We start from the raw sequence: 24,556 nt of genomic DNA, 5'->3' as shown, positions 1-24,556 counted from the left end.
AATGGGAGCACAGTCTCTTTCCCTGGAGATAAGGGATGCACCTGCACAAGGTATAGAGAGTGATGTTCTCTTAAGTCAGGTAACTGTGCTGCAGGAAACAGGTACAAAGGTTGCACAGCAACTCTGTCATTAGAAGGAGATCAGGTTTGCCAGGCAGGACCTACCTCTCATGAACCCATGGTGACTGGGCTTGATCATCTGGTTGCCCTGTACATGCTGCATAACGGCACCCAAGATGACCTGCTCCATGACCTTCCCTGGCACCAAGGTCAGACTGACAGGTCTGTAATTCCCCAGATCCTCCCTCCAGCCATGGTAGATGGGTATCACATTTGCCAATCTCCAGTCAGCTGGGACCTCCCCACTTAGCCAGGACTGCAGGTCAATAATGGAAAGTGGCTTGGTGAACACTTCTGCCAGCTCCTTCAGTACCCTTGGATGCCTGCCATCTGGCCCCTTGAGTGATATGAGAGAACAAGTGGAATGTGCTGAGCTTTGCAACAGAGAGTGAGTTGAGAGTTTGTGGGCAAGAATTAAGGAGCAGGCTAATATAGGAGACAGGTTGTGGCTGTCTATTACAGGCCACCAGATCAGTATGAAGATGATGACACCTTCTAAGACAGCTGAAAGTAGCCTCATAATCACAGGCCCTGATGCTCATGGGGTATTTCAATTACCCTGACATTTGCTGGAAAGGCTACCCAGCCAGGCATACAGAGTCCAGAAGGTTCTTACAGTGCAGTGATAATTTCTTGACACAGGTGGTAGAGGAGCCAACAAGTAGAGAAGTACAGCTGGACCTTGTACTGACACACGAGGAGGGACTGCTTGAGAATGTGAAGGTTAGGGGCAGCCTTGGCCGTAGTGACCATGAGATGGTGGAGTTCAGGATCATGTGCAGTAAGCCCAGAACAACAAGCAGGATCACAACTCTGAACTTCAGAAGTGCTAACTTTAACATCAAGGAACTGCTTGGGCTTATTATTTGCTCTTGGATTTTTTTTATGTTTTAATTCACTGTGAGGAAAATTATGAAAATCTAAACATCTTCATGGAACAAATCCTTCAAAGACCTTAAATTCTAACAGTAATAGAAACAGGGATTCCTGCAAAATCATGTCTTTGTGAAAATTCAGTAGAAATTCTAGAGTTTTTCAATATAATATAGTGTCAGTAAGGAATCAAATATACTATGTTGTTCAATATGATTGTTTTCCTAGCTGTGTTGGTGCAAATCAAGTTTTAAAACTCTTTGGGGGGGAAAAAACCATAACCTCTCCATGGTAGTGCACTTAAAAAGCTGGGGAACAGAGTATGTACCAAATAGCATGTTATTTTAGATGACTTAATGAAGCAAGCTAATGATAGTTCCATGAAAGAAATAAAATGTTGCAGTTGAGGTTTGCCTGTCTACATTTTCACAGTATCACAGTATAACTAAGGTTGGAAGAGACCCCAAGGATCATTGAGTCCAACCTGTCTCCACAGACCACACAACTAGACCATGGCACCAAGTGCCACGTCCAATGTCCTCTTAAACACCTCCAGGGACGGTGATTCCACCACCTCCCTGGGCAGCCCATTCCAATGATGAACGATTCGCTCAGTGAAGAACTTTCTCCTCACTTCGAGTCTAAACCTCCCCTGGCACAGCTTGAGACTGTGTCCCCTTGTTCTGGTGCTGGTTGCCTGGGAGAAGAGACCAACCCCTTCCTGGCTACAACAACCTTTCAGGTAGCTGTAGAGGGCAATTAGGTCACCCCTGAGCCTTCTCCAGGCTAAACAATCCCAGCTCCCTCAGCCTCTCCTCACAGAGCTTGTGCTCAAGGCCTCTCACCAGTCTTTTTGCCGGTCTCTGGACACATTCAAGTGTCTCGATGTCCTTCTTAAACTGAGGGGCCCAGAACTGGACACAGTACTCAAGGTGCGGCCTAACCAATGCAGAGTACAGGGGCACAATGACCTCTCTGCTCCTGCTGGCCACACTATTCCTAATGCAGGCCAGGATGCCATTGGCCCTCTTGGCCACCTGGGCACACTGCTGGCTCATGTTTAGGCAGCTGTCAATCAGTACCCCCAGGTCCCTTTCTGTTTGGGAGCTCTCCAGCCACTCTGACCCCAGCCTGTAGCTCTGAATGGGGTGCAGCACCCGGCACTTGTTAAATGCCATGCCATTGGACTCTGCCCATCTGTCCAGTCAGTTGAGGTCCCTCTGCAGAGCCTTTCTACCCTCTGACTGACCAGCATCTGCTCCTAATTTGGTGTCATCTGCAAACTTGCTGATGACTGACTCATCAGTCATGGATGCTAGTGGGTAACTGAATTTATAGGTGAGGCTCATGTATTTAATTTATGCTTGCAATCTGTTGTGCACTTCAGATAGGATTATTTGCCCCCTTCTCTTAAATTCTTCTCTATTTCTAATCTAAAATACCTGACAGTATTCTGATATGGTGTATTTTTTTTCCCTAGTTCAGCATCTGTCTGTGAAACCTACTCGGTGTGAATGCAGTACTCGGAGAAGTGGGTGGAATCTCCTTGAGTAAACAAAAAGATGGAAGTGCCAACACTCTGCAGTCAAGATAATGGTACTCATAATTTATGCATCTTTTTTTCAAAGAGAAAGAAAACTGACAAAAAAGTTTTATTTCTTGGTTTCTTCAGCTCTTCTTCCACTGAGTCATGAGAGAGATGAACACATCTATAAGTACTACTACTACTTAGTAATTGGATTCATTCCTGATGTTTAATGGGGGTATGAAGTTTATTTAGAGAGCAACAGAAGAGGACACCTGGCATTTGTTTCTGGCTTATAAAAGGGTCTTGGCAGCTGTATAAAGAATGGCTGGTAACTGTAAGAGAAGATTTTTTGCTTAAGAAAATTATTCTCTGTAGTTTGAAGGTTTGTGCTTCTACATGGGACATCTTGTTCTATTTGAGCTCAGTTTGATGTAGGAATAGCATTCTAGGAAATAATTAGTACCAGTCATCTCAAAAAGAGGCAACCAATAATGAGGGAAAGATCTTAAGAAGTACTTACACCAAAGTTAATGTCCTGTTAGGTTCTAGGAGGTAGAAGAGAATCTTTTCAAGAGAATGGTGGGGCTCGCAATCAGGGTTCACTTCTATAATTCTTAGATGTCTGCTTTCCAGAAACAGATCATTCATTTGATAATGATAATTTCCAGTGTTCCCCAATTTGGAAACGTAATAATTCTGCCTGGTATTTGAGGCAAAACTCCTGTCCGCAGAAACTTGGCAGGCAAGTACACATCTAAATTCATGAATATGGAGAATATGTCAATGAAAGTGAAGCAGAAGATTGATCTCACAGAAGTGTTGGTCTAGAGCTGATATGGGAAACAACTGTCAATGAATTTAAAAATTATGCTTAGGAGAGAAATAAATAAAGAAGGGCTTCCATGTTTATGTTAGCTGTGGTAACTGGATGATAGCAGCTCATGATACTGCCTACGCAGAGAGGACTTGGCTGTTCTGGGTCTTATGGATGAGATTTAGTTTTAAGAGATTATTATTTTGACTTTGGCCAGTGCAGCTTCACAAACTTGCAGTGTTTTGGGTTTATTTCAACATTTTTCTTAGATTAGAATGTTGCTCATTGAAACATGACAAGTTTAATTTTGTGAACAAATCAATACAAAGGAAAGTTTCCAGTTACAATTGTTCTGTGTGATTACTTTGACACTAAAAAGCAAAGAGACAGTTTCACCTACCAAATTACACAGGAGTTGAGAACTTGCGTTCCTTTGACATGTAGTGAGAGTTAGGCATCCAACTCTTATTGTCACCTTAAGAACACTTATGAGCTTAATAAATCCAACTTCTGCTATTTGGTATGGTATTGTATTAGCACTGTTATAAGTATTGTGTTTCTTGGGAACAGTGTCACATATTAGACATGATTTGTTATTATTTCTGAGGTAACATTAAATTCCACGCTCTGACAAAAATCCACTATGTGTCTAGGCCTGACTTTGTCTAACATTTTATCTATTTGTCACCTCTTACTTTCTGCCTCCTTGAGATTTTAGAAAGACACTGGATTTTTCTGTTTTCCACTGTATTAGGATACTGTTTTAACAGATCAAGGGCTCCTTCCAAATAGACAGAATGGTTCTCCCCTTTTCCTTGGATGTGTTGTGGGTGTCTGTGACAATGGTATGTATTTGTTAGGAATTCCTTTTCACTAGCCATGTTCTCAAATGTCTGCACTTCTCAAGAGTGGAGAAGAGTGTATGGTCCCTGGCCCCAAACAGTGGGTCATTCAAAAGGAAAACCTATACAATGAACAAGCAAAATTTTGTTTACCTCTTTTCAGTAGGGGGTATGAGCTTGGACCTACACTGGTATGTGAGTGAGTCCCTGTGTGTTTTTCTTACATGTCATTTAACCTGTGCTTTTGTTGACCTATTGAGTGCAGGAAACAAGCAAAGCAGACAGGAATTAAGTGCATTTCTTGGAAGTACAAATTGAGGAAAGGTGCTTTTCAAAAGCCTGGGTCACTGTTTGGCTTTGGTTGGTCTTCTAGTCATGCTGAAGTGTCTTGCGCTTTTCTGTTTCTTGGGCTCAGGTGTATCTCATGTTCTGACTCTAGTGCTACAAGAACTCAGTTTGCTCTGTAAAAGAGATGTCAATGGTGTTGGCATGTTATATGACCTGCTCAGATCTCGCTGGCTGCAAGCACTTTTAAAGGTACAGTGACATTCAGCTGTGAAAGCAAAGGTTTCCTAGAGGACAATTTTTAGGGCATGATAGCTACTTTATTTTACTCTATCAAGACAATAAATGCTTATTTACACTGGGAGCTGGTAGTCATAACATCAGCAGTCAAGGTGAACAAAACCACTTTTGCTTTAAAGGGAAAAGGAGAGTATTTTGTTTCATAATCTCCTAGACATTAATGCTCTTATAATTCACACGTCCATATTAAGGCCAGGAGGTGTGGAAGCATAGGCTGAGCACAGCCCTGCTCAGCTGTGTTTTCTATGCTTAAATCTCTATGGCTATACATCCCACTTTTTTGCATGGATCCTTGAAAAATTCTGGTTTTCTGATTTTTGTTTACGTTGATCTGAAGACTATTTGTTGTTATACAACAGAGTTTTGGCTGATGTTCTTTGCTTGTGCAGAATTCTATCTCTGAGGCAAATTCTGAACAAATTATGTTTTTCCTGTAAAGAGGATTTTCAAAAGTCTTCCATTTTTAAAGAATTAAAACTTGCAGTGGATAAGAATGTCCATAAGGTAACTTTAAATACAGCATTTTGTTTTGTTTTGAATCAGATTTACATTATTAATCATTCCTGCAACTAAAGGAAGCAAGCAAGCTGCAAGTCAGAGAACTGGTGCTATCAGGCTATTAATAGTCCCGTGTAATCACCCTATCTTACTGGAAAATTCAACCCAGCATAACTGGCTAGTTGGATGCTGTTATGGAAAGACAATGAATTACAGACGTGTTGAGGACTGAGATTGCAAGCTCTTTTGGCTCTAGTTGGGGTGAAAAATTCCTAGAAATACAATTTTGTGTGTTCTGTATGGATCTATATTATCATGTGAACTGACCGTATCACCATTGCACTGTCTTTTCTGTCATGGCATGCCATAGATTTATGAATGCCTCCAACACTATCTTGGAAAAAGACCAGTTCCTGTCACACCACAGGCACACTCATTGAACCGTGAGGTAAGGCTGTGTATAAGTGTGTTGCTTTAATTGCTCCTAACAGATTCTCTTCTCCCACAACTTCTAACTCTTACAATATTTAGAGAGGGGAGGGTGAGAAATGCATACAGCTGTGGTCAGTGGAATGCATGAGCCCTGGCCTGCAGTGAACACTGAAATAATTTGTTTTAACCACTGGCCATACGTTATTCTGGCCATGCAACAGTGTGGTTCAGCATTATGACTGCAATCAAAGTGTCTGACATGAGGATTTTGAGAAGGTGTTTTTTAATCTTTCTGGTCACAATAGCTGATTAATTCTTAGATTTCTGAATTAGTGGGAGTTAATGACTAGGTGGGGAAACAGACACTAGAGATGAAATTGGTTGAAGCATAGGAGAAAAAAAAAAAAATAGAGCACACAACACTGCCTGAACTAAATTAAGCCAATCTGAGTGACACTATCCAATTCTAGAGCAAACCACATACATATGCTCTGAGTCATACAATGTGGGGGGCTTAAAACTCACCATACCATAGTCCTCTAAATTCAGTTTAGAGCTTTCTGAATTAATTCTCCTCCAGAACCAGTCTCTGCGCTTTCTCTCTTACATTTATTAGGTGATAGAGTTACTGCGTGAAGCCCCTCAGTTTGGAGAGATCAAAGAGCTAAGACGACTACTGCGTACTCCACATTTAAAGGCAAGTCCTGTGTATGGAAAGAAAGTTTGCTCAAAAAGCTGCCTGAAATGGAAACAAGAACTGGTGAAGGAGTTGGAGGAGACATAGATTCTACTCAGGAACTAACCTAGCTATGGAATCAAATGTGGCCTGTGTATCTGAAGTGCCTGCATTCAGCTGCATTTTTGAAGTACTGTGCTTGAGAGATGTTTTTTACATAAGTACATTCAGAAGTACAGTTGCTGCAGATGCAAATACAAGGGAATACAGAATTTATAAAATCTACATTCTTTACCCTGGAGCTCCAAAGAGAAATCCTTCAGATTCTGTAAGTTTTCTAGAAGAGGCAGGGAGAGGAAGTGTTCTTACAACTTTATTTCACAATTTAAATTTCCACACAGAAAGAAGAAAATGCCAGTGTCTGAACGGGCATCTATATTCACAAAGGAACTAACTCATTGATGATCTATTTTGTGACCTCTTTAAAGCTGTTCTAGTGTATGATCTTTGCTTATAGTTGGTTTGCTTGCTTTTGTTTGTAACAGGCCTTGCTATCTGCTCATGATACTGTGGCCCAGAAAGATTTTGAACCAACCCTTCCACCACTGCCAGACACCATACCTGAAAACGAGGAAGCTATGAGGATTGTCTGCTTAGTGAAAAACAACCAGCCTCTGGTGAGGGAGCTTTCTAACGCCTGTCAAACTCTTTGAACTTACACAAGTATTGATAAACGCATCTCATGCATACTGGTTTCTTTCCAGGAATGTCATAGAGCTTGTGTGCTTTTTTGTCCAGTTTTTACAGAATCAGAGGAGTTGGGGAGGTTGGGAAGGGCTTTAGGAGACCATCTAGCCCTGTTCAGTGTGGGTACAACTAGAGCACGTTGTTCAGTGCCTTGTCCGCTTGCCATTTGAATATTTGCCAGATGTTTTTTATCTTTTATAATGGAAATGCAAATTGGATTGAGAGCTATTCTATTGAGCAAAGTAGTAAGGAAAGGAGGAGAGACTGAAAGAGTCTTTTAAAGTAATTTTTGCCTATAAGCAGAAAATACTGTATAGCTTAACTAATCTGGTGTAGGAAAAGATAGCTGCAATAGTTAGATTTCTTACAGTTAGTGAAGTTTCTTTAGGATGATGGACGTTGAAGACATTGAAGGACTTAGTACTAATCATGATGCATTATTTCTAGATCTATGCAGGGTTAAGGTGCGTGTATGTTTGTCATTGAAAAGATGAGACTTGTGATGTGAAAGGAAACTACTGAAGATCTTCAATGCTTGGTGTGTTTTTATTTTATTTGCCAGGGTGCCACCATTAAACGCCACGAGATAACAGGTGACATAACAGTTGCCCGTGTGATCCATGGTGGGCTAGCAGACAGAAGTGGTATGTGTAACTTGAAACAAAGTGATACAAGAAAGTGAACTTGGTGTTTGAAGTGAGAAAATAGCTTAGCCTCTACAATTTGTCATCCATTGGAGAGAAAGAAGATACGTACATTGGACAGCACTGTGAATAGCAATACTTTGCAATGACATTCATGTGAATGTGCTATGCTTGAGACTGAGCTGAAGAACAAATTCACTTTTCACTAGGTATTATTGGCACCAAGATAAATCTGTCATGAGACTGATCAGGAATATCCCAAGCTACAGTGTAGTATGAATACTAGTAGCTTATTCCTTAATGAAGAAATGGAAAACATTGGTAATCTGCGATTCTCTAAAATAATGGGCTTTAAGGAACATGTAGCAGTATTTTTTTGGCACTAGTCTACTAACCACTTTGGTAGTATTAGTTGCTAAGCAATCTTCCAAGGAGTTTTCTTGGAAATGTAATTACTTAGTAATGGTAGAATAGAATGTGTTCCATGTTCCTTTGGAATTGTAACTAAAATGTAAAGCATCAGAAGTAAAATTGAACTGCAATCATTATAAAACAGTTCCTTTTAGTATTCTCTGGCCTATGTATAGAGAAGAATACCCAAACTAGACAATAGCTGATTGAGCTCCTACTTTGATGTTTTAATTGAGATGAAAGAAAATTTTTAAAATAGTGTGAAGACATTATAAAGGACCGAGTGGAGTCCCAAGACCTCCCACTGTACCTGGAATGTTGAAAGGTCTCATTCCAAATCTCATAGTCTATTATTAATATGAGCTTAGATAGACTAAGTTAAAAAATTACTTTGGTAAAGGGACTGCATTAAAAGCTCTCTGATAGTTTTAAGGCAATTAATTGATAGACTGTAAACATGTTGTATGGGAGAGGTGAAAGGAAATAAAACTAAAGCATGCAAGCTTCTTGCAACTCTCAGAAGTCTGCAGGCCTATCCAGGGCAATATAGCATAAATTCAAACTGCCTTCAGGTATACCTGGTGTATGGGAATTTTTAACACTGACTTCCAAGCCTGTGATATATCCACCTCATCTACCCAAGATAATCCATGATAAAACTTCCGCTGCTTTCATCCTCGTTTTCACTGTAGGGTTGCTGTATGCTGGAGACAAACTGGTGGAAGTAAATGGAGTTCCTATTGAGGGACTTGAGCCTGAGCAAGTTATTAACATTCTGGTATTGAATCTTTTTTTGAATATACCTCCCTTCCCCTTCATTGAATGATAGGAATCTTTCTGGAAGCTCCATTCAATTAATATTCCACAAGAAAGTAGTGGAATGGTGCTGTTCTAATCAGAGTCTGTGTTACAAAGCGCACCAAAGCGGAGTGCATGAGCTTGTAAACCATATACCTTGCCTTGCAAAAAAAAAAGGGCAGTGGTCTTACTGTTACCAGAATTCTGATAAGAAATCCCTATTACTTACTCCTCATTTTGCCCACAATCCTTCAACACTCATCACTGCAAACTCTTTAAGTGTCCACCAGTAACGTATTGCTACATTTAACCAGTATCATGTGCTTCTCTGTGTTATTTCCCTGTCTGTACTATTTCTAGCTATAAGAAATACAAATACTATTGGAATGGTGAATTCTTAAATGTTTGTATTTTTTCCTCCCCCCTTTACATCTCTTAGCTAACCAGACCCTTCTGCTAATTTATATTAAATTTCAGTTTAAAAGTTTATATTAATGTTGTCATAATATATATTTATAATAAAACCTAGGTTTTGTTGAATTAATAATACTTAGCAAAACTCAATTCTTGAGTTTCCTTTTGAAAACGATACAGTATTTTCACACTGACCGCCTACATTCTGTGTGTAATGTAGACATTACAGTGACCTCAAAGCCATGCTGTGTTAGGCTTGTGCTGCCAGTGTGTGGTTGGTTGTGTTGAATATAGTTGCATTTTAATCTTTTTCTAATCCTTTAGGCACTGTCTCAGGGGACAATTATGTTCAAACTAATTCCAGTTTCAGATCGGCCTGTCAGCAACCAAACAACAGTAAGGGAGATTCTTTTTTCTGCATTGGTACTGCAGTTACCCCAGAAATGTCTCATGGTGTGATGCAGAGAAGTGGTGTTGCTTAGTTTATTGCAGTTCTTGAGGTTTTACTTGCCTTTATGGCTGCTTCCCAGCTGACATCAATATATTGCTGCTGAAGCAGTAAAGACAGGGAGATGAAATACAGTTTTGCTAAAGGTAATGGAGACATTTTCAGAGTGATCTGCAGGTTGAAGTCAATTCTTTTCACACTATATGTAAAACCTTTTTTTTTTTTCTTTTCTGCCTTAATGAACTGATAGGGTTGAGGGGTTGATCTGTTTTTTAAAATATTACTTCATCCATGAATTGACCTAAGTAGCAGCAATATCTGGTCTGGTGATTATAAAATTTGTTCTTAACATGGCTTCCACTGAACTCTATTTTCTTTGCCAGCTCTATGTGCGAGCAATGGCAGATTACTGGCCATTGCAAGATCCTGCCATACCATGTGCTGATGCAGGTTTGCCTTTTAAGAAGGGTGAAATACTCCAGATTGTGGACCAGAATGATGCTTTCTGGTGGCAAGCCAGGAAAGTTTCAGATCTCAGTGCCTGTGCTGGACTTATACCCTCAAACCATCTTCTTAAAAGGTAAAGAAACTGTAATTTTTTCAATTTCATTTAAAAAAGTAGCTTGTTATTCAGACTTTGCTACTTAGAATTTTCAGACATTGTATAGCAGTATGATTCAGAGTGACACCTGACAGACATCATTCCTCTTTCTGTTCTCCAACTTCCTGCTTTCCTTCCTTTGTACCTCAGTGAGAAGTGTCCTATATCATCTTAAATTGACATCTAAGAAGTTTACAGCAGTTGCCTAGTGTCTATGCTAGTTGCTAAGACATCTAGCAAAGTGTAACACCTGAGTGTAAATTAAGGGCCCTGACTGCTTAAGGACCATCAGCTATGATTTTTTGGTGGTGGTGTTTATTGTTGGTTGGGTTTGGTTTTGGTGTTGTGTTTTTGTTGTTGTTGTGTTTTCCTGTTGAGTGGTGGTGGGGTTTTGTTGGTGGTTTGGTTGGGGGTTTTGTGTGTGTGTGTGTGTGGTTTTGGGGTTTGTTTGTTTGGTGGGGGGAGGGGATGTTGGTTTGGTTTGGTTTTACAAAATGGGGGAAGGGAGGCAGGTGGGGAAGAGTGGGATACTAAATGTATATTATAATGTCATAGCTGTACCAAGAAACAGTTTGAGTTTTTTAAAGATGTCTTGTGAGGCATGATTGACATCTTTGTCTTTGGTCAAAATTGAATAGATCAGACAAAAAAAAGGAATGGAACACCCCTCTATCTGCCAAAAAATGACCATGCTTAAGGAAGAAAAGGATCCCTTGCCTGTACTTCAACTGCTGTAGCATACTTCAGTTTGATCCTCTAAACACATGTCCTGTCTGTTACACTCAGGAAAACATAAGGCCACACAGCTGTAGATGATATGCTTCAGTTTTACAATATGTCAACCTAACTAGGATCCATATAATAAAAGTTGAAACCAAACTCAGTTGTGATTAAGGCTGCAAGCAAGAGGCTCAGTGTATTAACAGAGGGAGTAGTACTACTACCCACAGCAGAAGTACACTTTTCTTCTTCCAGGTGTCTGTACCACCATGTGTCTTATCTTCCTGCCTTTAGGTATAAACCCAAAATAATCTGCATCTGGGTGGCTTATTTGGAAGTTGCCTTTAAATAGTTCTGATAGCATGCAAGCTTTCTTTCAGGACTTTGCAGTGGGCTAAAACATTAGTAATGTTTCCATTCTTGGTGTCTTCTGGTCAGCTCAGAACTGCTGATCTAATGTGTAAAGCAGTGAACCTGACTGGAGCATAATGTGCTTGTGGACTGCTCTGTTTCTTGTAATTGTGGTAACATTTATTTCTATGTAGGAAGCAGCGAGAATTCTGGTGGTCTCAACCTTTCCAGCCTCATCTCTGTTTCAAATCATCAATGCGTGAGTGAAAAATTTACTTGAATGGTAGGATGGGAAAGAAAGATATTGACTCTGTTTCTACAGGTATTAAAATAGATGCTCATGCAATCCAGCATAATTCAAAGACACAGTCTCTAGAGCCATATTGTAACCTCAGAAGTGTGTTAACTGTGTCCAGAAAAAAACATATTCTTGATTGTAGTTGTACCTGGAGTACTGCTGGTGGAGGCTGTCTCCAGTGCACTTGGAATCTGACTGTGAAAGAAAGTGTGACTTTGTCTCCTGAAGTCTGTAAGATCTAGTAGCTCTCTCTGAGAACAAATTCCCTCTAAAATAATTAGATGTGAGTAAGTCTTGAGGCGGGAATTGCACTAACCTAGCTTTCCAGGGACACTGATCATAGTTCTGCACTGGAAAATACCATGCCATGTATTTAGAATGTTTCTTTGTCATCAAAACTGTTGAGAAAATGATAGATTTTTTTTTTCCCCCCCTCCTTCCCTTGAGATGTAAGATGAGCTATACTGCCCATAAGTTTGTGGTGACAATCCAGAAATTCTCTGCCAACTGTAATTTTCTGTAAACATGCAATTATTTCCACACAAAGTTTTCTTCCTGTTTTCTTTCTCCCCATTTTTCCTATGTTTCTTTACACTAGCATAAAATTAACTTTTATCTTGTGATAACTCCTAGATTGAGTGTGTTTCATTGCCTAGGTTTCTTCTTGCATTAATTAATTGCTTTGATCATTAGAACTGGGACTCTCTTTCACCATAGTTTTATTGCATTTTAACTGCTTCAATGGGTATGCTGTGGCAGTAAGCACTGTGGAAGAAGGTAGGAGATCATACCTAGACAATGTTGCCTTCCTGTAGTTAGAATCAGTATAGCACATGCTTTTACAGGCTTTTTTAAAAGTTAGAAATGAGGCAATTCAGTAAATATATGCAAAAAAAACCCAAGTTCTTGATGTTTTGTGTGATTAGCATAACTTAAATCAAGTGTTTTTTCACTTGAAACAGTAGAAGCTTATATTGTTTTAAAGTGGAAACTAAAGTTATGCATTATCTGCTAGGGAGTACCAGTTTGGATAAGTTGCTTTGAGGAAGGAAAGACTATATTTCCTATATTTTTCTCCATCTTTCTGTTTCATCTTCAGCAGCTGACTCAAGCAGCTCCAACAGAAAATTTCTTTAAAGTATGCATATGGGAAGAATATGGTTGACAGATGCCCTGACAATTGCCTGTTAACTGGAAAATAGCTTCTACTGGACCTCATATCTGGAGGGGCTCACAAGAACAGGGCACACAGTGCAGTATTGTGAGCCCATAAGATTTCCCAAGCCCACAGGATAGCATTTCAGGGAATTGATGTGGTCCAGGGCTGCAGAGAGATCTGAATCACTCTTTTCCTTATGTTCTTTGTAAAATATATAATAATAAAAGCAAGCAAACAGAACACTTCCCATGAGTGAATCATATTGGGAATATATGCATTTTTAAAAGTTACAGGAAAGAAGGAAGTGAGTGGAAAATTATTTTATATCCTAGTAATAATTATTAAGATATATATACAGCAACAGCCATTTTAAACCTTTCATTATTTCAAAAGGAGAATTCAAGTTAGACGTATTTGCTCACTAAAGACAGGGAAAATCAGTAAGTTGAAGTTAACAGTTAAAATCTTTAAAGATCCAAAGCTGATTTTATCGTCAGATAATTTTTCTGATGTCTGAGTTCAGTCTTGTAAGATCAGGAAGGGTTTTTTTTTTTTTTTTCTCCCCATGTTTTTCTGATTCAGATGATGTTGGTTTTTTTTCCCCCTTGTGTTGATCTGTAGAGGATGACATGCAGATTGATGAGAAGTGTGTGGAAACAGGTAACCAAATTCACAAATTCACATCCATTTGTTTCAAGGCAGTAGTTAGTTAAAGCCTTATTTTGTTTCCCAGATATAACTACTCATTCTGCTAGTGAACTTAATGGTAGAAAATTGTGGGTTTTGTACTCTGGAAACCTCATCCTGTATTAGTGTAATAAAATGAGCTGTTTGCAGTTCCGGTGTAGTGTTTATAGTGAAGTGTTGTACTTAAAAGAGCGACCATTGCAAAAATATCTACATGAATGAGATTTGCCTTTGATTTTGGCTTTGGGCTGTGGCTGTGATCTTACCACAGTTTTTGTGTATTGTATATTTAGTGCCATAGATGATTGTAGTTTTGGAGAACCTACTCAATTAATTGTCAAGACTTCAGAACAATACATTTTCAGTCTCTGAGCAAGAATAGGGGTTTTATACATAAATACATATACATAAATATGAAGACTGTTAGCTTGACTTGCTTCCTAAAGCAGCACAGCTAATTCTTCCTTCTCCTGAGGTAATTCAGAAAGCTTTTAAGGAGTGATGTGATCCTGCAGGACTGGGTGGAGAAAGACTAGACAAGTTAATTTAAGTATAGTGAGCTGTATTATGCCACCTTAGTGTAGAGGGAATTGGAGAAAGTATGTATGAGACAGACTGATAGAAGCTGGAAAATTGATTTCTGATTTTGAAATTCTATGGAAGGAAAATAAATTAATTTCAATTTATTTTAATATCTTTGCCATCTGGATCACTAAACAAGATGAAGAAACATTTGAGTCTGGTAAGTTCTTCTGACCTAACTCCAGATTCCTTGCTATTGTTCTGCTGCAAGAAATGTGTCCAAAGATAAGCAAGCAGATGTTAAAAACCAGAATGCTATTTTAGCTTCAGAAGCCATTCTGGCTTGAAAACCCATTACGTAAGATCCCATTGCCTTAAGTCTTCCTCTTGCTCTCTGATTTTTACTTTAATAGTAAGGTATTTGTCATGTTATGCCACAAGTGTGTTTCTTCTTCTGCATCAGTACCAGATCTGTTTATCAAATCCTAATCACTTATACCCATGCAAGCTGTGACAGGTATGGTCTGCACTGATGTCAGCAGATAATTGGATTACCATAGGGTAATGAAGGCCTGAATTCCCCCGTGCCTGTGGAGTTGATGTGGTAAAGCAGAGATCCGTTCTGGATTTCTAATAGTGTGCACGGCTGGCATTCAAGAAATAAAAATGCTTTTATAAAATCAATTATTTATGTATTAAGATATACAATCAGTGCTTTTTTTAACCAAATAGTTTTTGGGGTTGTTGGGTTGGTGTTGGTTGGGGTTTTGTTGTTTTTTTTTAAAGGAACAGCTATCTATTTGCAGCATATTCAGAGTTCTGCCAAACTTAAGTCTTCTAAACAAATAATTTTTCCACTGAAACAAATCTACTACTGCTAAACTTCTTGTTTATTTAGTAATCTTGTGAGGAAAATGTCATTCCACATTAGCCTTGCTTTTCTTGACAAGGTTCCTAATTGCCAGTTAGATCTTCTCCTTTTATCACAGGTGGTTCATTCTCTTCTACCTCTCAAGCAATATCCAAACCTTTAATGAGAGAACCCTCAGGTCTGCAGGGGAGCCCCTTGTTTTGGGGCTAGGACGTTTCTGATAACTGCACTTATGGATTACTCCTGCAAATCCTATTCAGTGCTGATTCAGCTCTCTGCTGTCTTCAGACAGAGGAATAAAGGTGCTATCCTACATTTTAAATTAACCAGTAATTGAGTACAGCAGTTACACAGATGCTGTAGCTGAGTTTCTCATTCTTTGGGAACTGAGAATTCATGCTCAAACAGGAATATTTTAGATGTGAAGCCCGCAGTAGTTGTTTCCTAGCTGTCCTAAATACAATGGACAATGTTAGTTTGATTTTTTTTTATTGTTTTCTTTTAATCTTAGTATAGACTGTCTGCTCAAAACTAATTGGTTTGTATCTCTCTACCTGAATGTGCAGAGGAACTTAAAGAAGGTAACACTAACTTTTTTTCTCCTTGTCTTCTGTAAGCAGTAATCCCTTAAAATTTATCTGTTGTTTATTACATTACCAGAAGCTCCCACTCATCTTACAGTATTCAGTAGCTGAATTGCTTGTTCCTTGTAGTATTACATGCTGCACTCAATACCACAGAACAGAAGATTTAAATAATGGCCTAAGAGACCTTATGATGGAAATGATACAGGCATATGTCGGCTGCATGGTACTCTGAACTTTGCCCTAAACGAGCAATTTTGTGACAAGTATTTTTTTATACAATCATAAAGAAGGGAGTTGTTAGTACATCTGAAAATGTAAGAATAAAACTGTATTTTAAAGGCACAAGTAATGAAGGGTGTATAGATGGGAAAGATGTTTATGAGATACCTGTGAGTCAAAGAATCTAGAGCTAAAAGATTATATAGTCCATGCTTTGCAAATGAAAATGATGTTCACACCTTGAAAAAAGTATTGGCTTCAAAGATATGCCTATGCCTTCTGTATCTTATCTTACTTTAACAAGGCCTAGCTAAAGGAAATGCACAGAGTGGGTAGCTACATGCATGATTAGGAGAAAATTAGGAGTCTTTTTTAAAGACAAATCTAAATGCTGCTGGAATTGGAGTTTTTTCCTTAGTTATTTGCTTTCAAATCATCTTTATAAAATAGTTTCTAAACTGTTAAGAGTATTCATCTATTGGGAAATAGATATTTTTGACCCTTATAGGAGAGATTTACAGAAAATACAAATAAAGATTTAGAAGGCTTACCTGAATGGTTAAGCCTCTAGAAAGAACAGCATAAGAATAGGAACAAAAAGAATTGGAGGGAACAGATTAGTATGGGATGTTGGAACACAGATATCTCTGATCCAAAGATGATTAAAAAGAAACAATGAAATCAGGTTGTCATTCTGTCTGAAAGATCTGAGCCAAAACATGTTGCATTTTTCCAGCATGCTATTATTAGGTAGAAACTGAGTTATAAACTTTTCTGTTCTGATTCTGAACTGCTGACATCTTAGTTACTGTAATATTGTAACAAAAGAATTCTTTAAGCTAGGTTTCACCAGAAAAGTTTAAATTACATGGTTGAACTATAAGCATTTCCCAACATTGTTTAGCATCTAGTTACCTTAGGAATGAAACAAACACAATTTTGGCTTTCAAATATAATTTAGCAAATACCAAGACTTTCTAAATTTAATCTTTCTCTAACATAAATATTGGTCCTTTTAATGGGTCATCTGAAATATTTGAGTATTTCATATCATGGAGTAATGTGCTTTTTTATTATATTAGTTATGCTACTTCCATATGTTTACGGAAACACTGTTTTTCATTTAGGATCAGCAATAATTGTTAGCTGTCTAGCTCTTCAGCTTTCACTGTTATTTCCTGAGTATTTGTTCTTTGTATTCTAGAAGAGGAAGAATTTGGTGAATTTGGTCAACGGGTCTTTATTGGTATGCAATAACTAAAGTAAGATGTTTGCAACTTGCGTGCTTGTCTGAGGTTAAATACAATGCTTTGCTCTTAAAGCCTTATTGAATTGAATTCTGCATCTCTGTTTTCCATACTTCAAGAAGTCACTGTCCTCCTTCTAATGCTTGTTTTCTCCATTTAAATCTCTCTTCCTGTTGGGTTGCTACTGAGGCTTGGCCACCACTAGTTTAACTTGATTAGCTGTTAAGATTTCCCTTACTACACATTAATGTTGCTAGAGCATAATGTTGTCTGTCATCCATTGTGAATAATTATGAGGACTTTCATTAGAAAAGTAGACCTAAATATCAATGGAGCAACAAACTGATACCTATTACTAAACCATAGTGACCTTTAAAATATTTGGATTCATTCTGGAAGCTAGAGCAAATGTTCCAGATTTGCTTCAAGAGAGTGAACTTATTTAAAAACAGTTCACCTGTTCTCTAGTGATGCTTTATGTGGAGAAAAACTCCTTTGGCTTGTTTTGGGGATCATTTGGGGTGTGTGGGGGGGGTGTCTTTTTAATTCCAGATTGTCAGATGACTTTCAGTCCTCTTTAGCTGTCTTTTAATGCTCAGAGTTTCTAACAAGAAATTCAGCACCCTGCAAAAAGCTCAAAATCTCAGTATGTTGTGTGACATGGACATGCTAGATTGAAAAACTAGCTGCCCAGGGTGTATTTTCCAATACTGATGTCTTTGCCCCTTACAGCTGGTTTCCGTAGAAGTATGCGCCTGTGTCGCAGGAAAGCCAGGACCAACCAGCAGTCATGTTACTCTCAGTGCCCCAGCAGCTGTTACAGCACTCTCGCAGCTCCTTATGAAGAGGTGGTTAGGTACCAGCGGCACCCAACAGACCGGAACAGGCTCATTATACTAGTGGGTAAGAGGTTAATTACTTTCTCATGCAAATTTCACTACCTGTAACAAAGGGAAGGAAGCAGTCATAGTCTGATCCACTGAGGTTTCTCGCTGCTGACTGCAGTGGTTGCAGACTGTGCAGGTAGCTCTCAAAACCTTGTCTGAAATGTGACCTCATTGTTGGTTTTGAAGTGTAATCTATGTATCATCTTATTTAAGATAGTGAATATTTTTTTTAATGAAGTCCTTAGAAGAAGCCATACAGTTATGAATGCTGGTTGATAATGGATTTTATTAGGGAAATGGTCCCAGTTTATATTCAGTTTGGGCCAGAACAGAAAACTAGGAGAACACTTTTGTAACTTACTAGAAAACATCTTTATGTGAAGATATTTCTACAGCAAGAATTAGATGTATGCATATGGCAACGTGTTTAAACCCCAGACTAGAAAGTTAAAAAAAATGCCTTTAATAATGCTTGCTATAGGAAATACTGCATTAGGTGGGCTGCAGGCTTTCAAGTAGTCTTTAATGATAGTGACTGAAAGAAATTGTTTTGCTGTGGTCCATGATCTTGATAAAGCAAATTGGGTAAAGGCAAATCCTTTCTCAGTCGGAAAGTATTTGATGATTTTTATTTTTAAGTGGTTTTGCTGGCTTGCCTCCTGGGTATGACTATAGTACTGGGAAGTGCTTTGCAGTCTGAATCAATGAAGATGCTTCAGTCACTTCTGGTACACTTTTGGGAAACTTAATTCCATTTCATTGGCATGTGTGCAGTATGCTAGAAAATGGGGGGCATGCATACAAAACCTGCCAGTCAGTACTATCAGTAGCTTTTCCAACTTTTCAGGTCCTTCAGGTGTTGGTGTGAACGAACTAAGGCGAAGGCTTATTGCAAGTAACCCACGAGAGTTTCAAAGTGCCATACCTCGTACGTAATGTTCTCCTTTCCCCCACTACCTCCTTCAAATGTGCTTCCTTTTGCCTTAGTGTATTCATACATTCTTTCCTGTATGACTTCACCCCCCCCCCGCCCCCCCAGCTCTACTGTAAACCAAAGTAACTTGGTTTTATTAGTTTAAAATATGATCCTTCTCCTTATTTGGCATATCAACCAAAGGTATTTTCAAGTTAACCTCCTGAAACCCCTAAAGCTTTATGTAGCTGTAGATCAGCATGATTTTGTTTAATCGTGATGTCTGCTTTTTTCTGGATTTAAAAATAAGACTATTTCTTGGGGATATTGTAAGTTGGGGATATTGCAGTGGTTTAAGTGATCAGGTAGGAGAATGAAAGCAACAGAATTTGGTGCTAAATAGGCATTGCAGCTTTCCATTGTAGCCTTCAATGAGACTCAGATCAATTTATGATGCAATAACCGACATTGTTTGTACCTGTGCTTATTTGGTTCTTTTGATTTGGATAAACAAATAGGAAATATATGAATCTGAAGCTGGTGCAAAATTCAGGAATTATTTTGTGCTAAAGATCCCAGATATGGGGAAGGCATGAGTATAGAAAGGCTTGTGGGATATTTCCAAATGAACTTCAATTAATTTTGCCTTGGAGAAGTAAAACATTGTGCAACTAATTCCAAAGCAGTTCCTGACTGATTTGAGTCACAGATAATTGGATTAAATGATTCTTCTCCCAATCCAAGAAATACAGATCTGCTTTAATATTTTTCAAGGACTTGCCACTGGACAACCAGTAGTCAAAGCTTTTGCTCTGGAATAACAAATTGCAACAACTAATTTATTATAAAGTTGACATATTTTCATCTACAACATTACATGAATTTATATGCAGTCGATGTTTTTAAATTTTTGTGAGTTGATGCTTGTGTGTATTACCTTTCAGACACCACTCGTGTTCAGAAGAGTTATGAAATGAATGGTCGTGAGTATCACTACGTATCGAAGGAAACTTTTGAAAACATGGTGTATAGCCACAGGTAAGTAGGAGAGACACTTTATATTTTTGTTATTTAAAGTGTAACGTGATCCAAGACAAGATGGTTTTGTACTTAGGTCCCAAGTCTGGGCTTCTTTGCTTGTACTTTTTATGTATGTTTGGTGTACTTGGGCCCCTTGCTTCAAAACCTATTTATGCAGTTACAAATAAAATCCTCTACAATCTATCTCGGAATCCTAGAAGAAAGTGGGATCTCCAGTCTTGAGTTCATTTGATGTGCTTGCAAGTTATGAGTAAGCTAGACTGCTTTCTTAAACTCTGCAGTGAGTCAGACTTGTTCTGGGTCTACAACTCCATTGCAGAATCACATAAGCAACTGAACTGTAAGGGCTAAACTTTCCGAAGTTTCTGCTCTTTTCTATGCATCAATAATCCCTCTAAGAAAGACCAACTCAACACCAGAAATTACACTCTTTGAGCTGTACCAAATGCTTTGAGATCTTCTGGTTTATGAAGTTATTTGTACTATATAAATGGCAAATATTTTATCATTAGAATCACAAACTCTAAACACATAATTTGTAACATTTTTTTTTGTGAAACGTGCATGCTTTGGAGGTGTCAAACTGGTGTGGTTCTGATTTTTGTGCCCAGTGGAGCAGGCAAGAGCAAAGGTTCATCAGTGTTCACTAAGTGTTATGATTGTTCAGTCTTGATCACTGGAGTACATTGGAAAACGTCGCCCTAAAATGGAATCTGAGACTCAAGTGCTCTTTCCTTTTCCTTCTTCCTCATTGCTGCTGCAGGATGCTGGAGTATGGGGAGTACAAAGGGTACCTATATGGTACCAGTATTGATGCAGTGAGAACAGTCCTCGATGAAGGGAAAATCTGTGTAATAGATTTAGAACCACAGGTGAGTTGTAAAGGGGCAGGAAATATGGAGTTTGTATCTCCTGGAAGACAAATAATTCTTTGCATGTCCTTGAGCTATTGCAAAGTGTTAGTTATTTTGTCTTGGTTTTAACTTTAGCTCATGGTGCTTATTAAAAATAGACTCGTCTCTGCATGGGTATTGTGGGGGATGCTACAGTGACAAGTAAGTACAGATCAGTATAGTTCATTTGTTTTCTAGTCAGCAGCTGCATTATCAGGTGGAGGTGCAGAAGTTAAGTTTTCGTATTTGCTTAAAACAAGGGTGATTATTCAAGTGGAGACTTGTATATGGGATTTCTTTCTCCTCCAAGCCCTGTTAGTTGAGACCAATCTCTAAACGTCCTTCGGTAAAAGTAGCAACTATTAAAGTAATAAAACAAAAGCAGGGAATTATATGTTGCATTTATTTTTCTTCAGAAGTAACTTAACAGCTGGGAGTAAGTTGCTGGCATACACAGCCAAACAGTGTTCTGGAAGAACCTGTAGCAAGTGCTTGTTGTGCAGACCACCACTAATCCTAGGGAACACAATTTGAAAATGTTTACTTATGTGAGAAAGGACAGCTTGCACATATGCCCTTGAAGATACTAGTAAGATGTGCTTCAAATATTAGGGCGATTACCACGTTTCTATGCTGAACATTGCAAAAAATGTTTTGGATGCAATCCTTACATTCTTATGTGTTGTTCGGGGTTTTTTTCTTAATTATTTGTAGCACCTTTAATACTTTTAGAACTATTTACCATGTTGATCTTTTCACTTAGATGCTCTTCACTTCTTTTTTCCCATCTGTCTTTGAGTTGAATTTGCCAGTGAATTTAAGACTAATAAATGCCTGAGCCTGTAAATATCTAAGAGACTTAAAGCTGTGTTCAGCCAAATCTTCTCTAAATTTCTGGCATATTTATTACTTAGGAGCTGTTTAGGCTGCTGGATTTCAGTATCTTTTCTGAGAGACACCATAACTCTGTAACTTGTAGAGATAAAAAGCTGGTGTGTCAGACTCAGGTTAGCAGTGGTTTGTGCTGTGTAAAATAGAAGTTACGTGATCTGTGCAGTTCCACTTAAAATCCAAACTGCTGTAAGGGGCAGATGAGGCCACATTATAGTCTTCATTTCAGATCTATAAACATCCTTGTTTTTTTTCTGCTACATTTCTAAACAAAAGGAAGAAGAGTGGGGCAGGAAATGTAATCTTGCTACTTTGAAAAGATGTGCCACTATCAGTTTTTCAGACTGTAAATTTAAAGGACAAGTTTTTGGGAAGGATACGAAGTAACAGCACATAACTGCTATTCAGTAACTGCTGTGAGGTGAAATAGATTTACTGCTTCTTACTTGTATTTTAAATCTGGCAGCTTGGCCAACTGTCCCTGTTGTGCTTTTTCTTCTTTTTTTTTATTTTTTTCCTATTTCTTTCCCCTGCTCTGCAGTACTTCAGAAATGCTACACAATGTAAACATTACACAGCATGAAGATTTCTGAAAGCAGGATATGTTCTTCCTGTATGGAGCAATAAAGGTGTACTTTTTCCAAAAGTAGCTTTCCAGCAGTTAAAAAAAATAAAAAATAAACATTTCAAATTTATCTTTAATGTTAATTGTAGAGATCTGCTAATGACAATGTCCAGTCACTCGCTGGAGCTGAAAGCAATTCCTAATAAGGTTACCAAGCAGAATTAAGTAATTGGTATGCTACAGCTGCTTAACAATGTCTGGTCCAGGGATTATTAGTGAGGTCATTTTAAAGTAGGTGCTTCTGAAAGTGGTCTGGAGGTAAGAGCATGCTGTAAACATTTGGCTTTTTATGAGAGTAAAACTGGGTTGAAATACTTAACTTCTTTTTACGCTTAATTTGCAGGGCATACAAGTAGCCCGGACTCATGAATTAAAGCCCTACGTTATATTCATCAAGCCATCTAGCATAAGCTGCATGAGACAGACTCGTAAAAATGCCAGGATCATTACAGATTATTATGTGAACATGAAATTCAAGGTGAGACCTTGGAATAGAAGAGGCTGAATAGACATATGCAATTCTGTGTTCAGAACATAATGCATTCTACTTTGTTACTATGTTAACTCTTTAAAAAACCTTATTGTGTCTTCAGGATCAAATCTAAGTTACTGTCTTTTTTTGTTTGGTTCATTAGGATTTTTTCCCCCCTCTAGATTCGCTTTGAAGCTGAAGCGTTGTAATTTGTACCTAGGGGATTTTGAGACATTTTGCTTCAAAATGTCTACATGAGAGTCTATTCTATATATTTTGAACCAACTGCCTTATGAAAAGATGTGAGTCAACACTTAAATTTACAGTTTTCACTGAAATAACTGGAATACACTTCATTCAGCAATTTAATAATTTTTTTCATGTATTCCTAAGAATGTATTGCTATTTCATATATGCTTAATGATAGTATCAATATAAATTCTATACTAAGTTCTATAGATAAAGCACAAATCCTCCTCATAGGAATTGCATATATTCTATTTACAGTGTGTCTAGTGCATTGTCACAATTTTTCCCATGCAAAACATAATCAAGTTTAGCATCTCAAAATTTTTGAGACCTCAGTCCATAACTGCATAAAGAAATGAGTCATGATTGCTATACAGAAAGAAACATAAATGGTGGGGAAATAAACTAAAATGTGGAATGAGAACAGTAGTGGATTTGCCTTCCAGTCCCTAACATCATCTGCCAGTGTTCATGAGTAGAGTAACATTTTGGGGGCAAATGGAGCATACTGAGAGATAGGGTACTTCCTTGGGAGTCAGCTCTGTTTCAGTGACTTGGAACTGACTATAGCATGCATAGTTTACTGTAGCAAACTGTAAAAGTACACTGGCACTATCTCTTCATCCCTTGTTTACAAGGCCCAAGGTGTTCTGCATATGTCATGCAAATACGTTTCTCAAAACCACACTGAAGCTTTATAGTCTTATTTGTGTCTTGCAGGAAGAAGACTTACAGGAGATGGAAGAAACGGCTAAGAAAATGGAAGCTCAGTTTGGTCAGTTCTTTGATCAAGTGATTGTGAATGACAATTTACAAGAAGCATCTGCACAGCTGCTGTCTGCAGTCCATCGTGCACAGGACGAGCCCCAGTGGGTGCCTGCAGTATGGATATGTTCAGATACTCAGCCATAATTCTGAGCAGCTGGCAGCTTCAGCAGGATTAGAGTTTATGTTTTCAAGAATAATCCTAATATCAGGATTACAAGAATTTATCTTTCTATGTGAGGGATTTGGAAGAGGATTAGGAACAAAGCTGATACAGCAGATATAATCATACTATGTTTTGTGTAGCTCTTCAGCTTTTTATGTTACAGTTGCATCCACTTTTGTACAAAAAAAAAAGGGGGGGGGGGGCAAAAAAATTATGCGTGTCCAATTACAAGAATAAAGAAAAATCTATTTTGTTGCATATATCTGTGTAATTTACTCATACACAGTATGGGTATGCTTCTTACGCTCATTCTGATACTATGATAGCTGGACATTCTGGAAGCCTTACTGACAAATGATATTCAGTTAATATTCAGTCCAGAGCTCTTTTCACATGCATTATGAAGCTATCTTGTTTGCTGCTTATACTTTTTATCTTTTAAGACAGACGCAAAGTGCCAGTGTCACAATAAAAGTTACTCTGAAAACCATAGTTACCTTCAAAATACCAGTAGTATTTTCTTTTGTTCCATCAACTCGAGTGAAAACTGAGAGGAAATGGAC

The 24,556-nt window shown here is 38.3% G+C and overlaps 1 protein-coding gene across 3 annotated transcripts in view; it reads left to right on the top strand.

Annotated features, from left to right (window-relative positions):
• MPP4 (MAGUK p55 scaffold protein 4) overlaps nucleotides 1-24,178 on the top strand; it is a 30,240-nt gene extending 6,062 nt beyond the window's left edge. Inside the window, exons 2-22 of one of the 3 annotated variants that reach the window (XM_054172808.1) lie at nucleotides 2,473-2,588; nucleotides 4,616-4,713; nucleotides 5,630-5,707; nucleotides 6,308-6,388; nucleotides 6,913-7,044; nucleotides 7,677-7,758; nucleotides 8,862-8,947; nucleotides 9,706-9,777; nucleotides 10,213-10,409; nucleotides 11,696-11,760; nucleotides 12,559-12,576; nucleotides 13,580-13,618; nucleotides 14,367-14,387; nucleotides 15,605-15,619; nucleotides 17,049-17,090; nucleotides 17,824-17,994; nucleotides 18,826-18,906; nucleotides 19,836-19,929; nucleotides 20,696-20,804; nucleotides 22,685-22,819; nucleotides 23,783-24,178. In XM_054172808.1, coding sequence (XP_054028783.1) covers nucleotides 2,555-2,588; nucleotides 4,616-4,713; nucleotides 5,630-5,707; nucleotides 6,308-6,388; nucleotides 6,913-7,044; nucleotides 7,677-7,758; nucleotides 8,862-8,947; nucleotides 9,706-9,777; nucleotides 10,213-10,409; nucleotides 11,696-11,760; nucleotides 12,559-12,576; nucleotides 13,580-13,618; nucleotides 14,367-14,387; nucleotides 15,605-15,619; nucleotides 17,049-17,090; nucleotides 17,824-17,994; nucleotides 18,826-18,906; nucleotides 19,836-19,929; nucleotides 20,696-20,804; nucleotides 22,685-22,819; nucleotides 23,783-23,974 — 1,842 coding nt within the window. In that variant the 5' untranslated portion in view covers nucleotides 2,473-2,554 and the 3' untranslated portion in view covers nucleotides 23,975-24,178. Of the gene's footprint in view, nucleotides 1-2,472; nucleotides 2,589-4,591; nucleotides 4,714-5,629; nucleotides 5,708-6,307; nucleotides 6,389-6,912; nucleotides 7,045-7,676; nucleotides 7,759-8,861; nucleotides 8,948-9,705; nucleotides 9,778-10,212; nucleotides 10,410-11,695; nucleotides 11,761-12,558; nucleotides 12,577-13,579; nucleotides 13,619-14,366; nucleotides 14,388-15,604; nucleotides 15,620-17,048; nucleotides 17,091-17,823; nucleotides 17,995-18,825; nucleotides 18,907-19,835; nucleotides 19,930-20,695; nucleotides 20,805-22,684; nucleotides 22,820-23,782 lie in introns of those variants that run through there. The other 2 variants (XM_054172798.1, XM_054172815.1) reach the window with 2 other exon arrangements.
• Nucleotides 24,179-24,556: the final 378 nt, after the last annotated feature.

This window comes from Dryobates pubescens, chromosome 2, assembly GCF_014839835.1.
Source record: "Dryobates pubescens isolate bDryPub1 chromosome 2, bDryPub1.pri, whole genome shotgun sequence".
NCBI classification, from domain to species: domain Eukaryota; kingdom Metazoa; phylum Chordata; class Aves; order Piciformes; family Picidae; genus Dryobates; species Dryobates pubescens.
The sequence above is the reverse complement of the archived record's forward strand: the minus strand, read 5'-3'. Positions and strand labels throughout refer to the sequence as shown.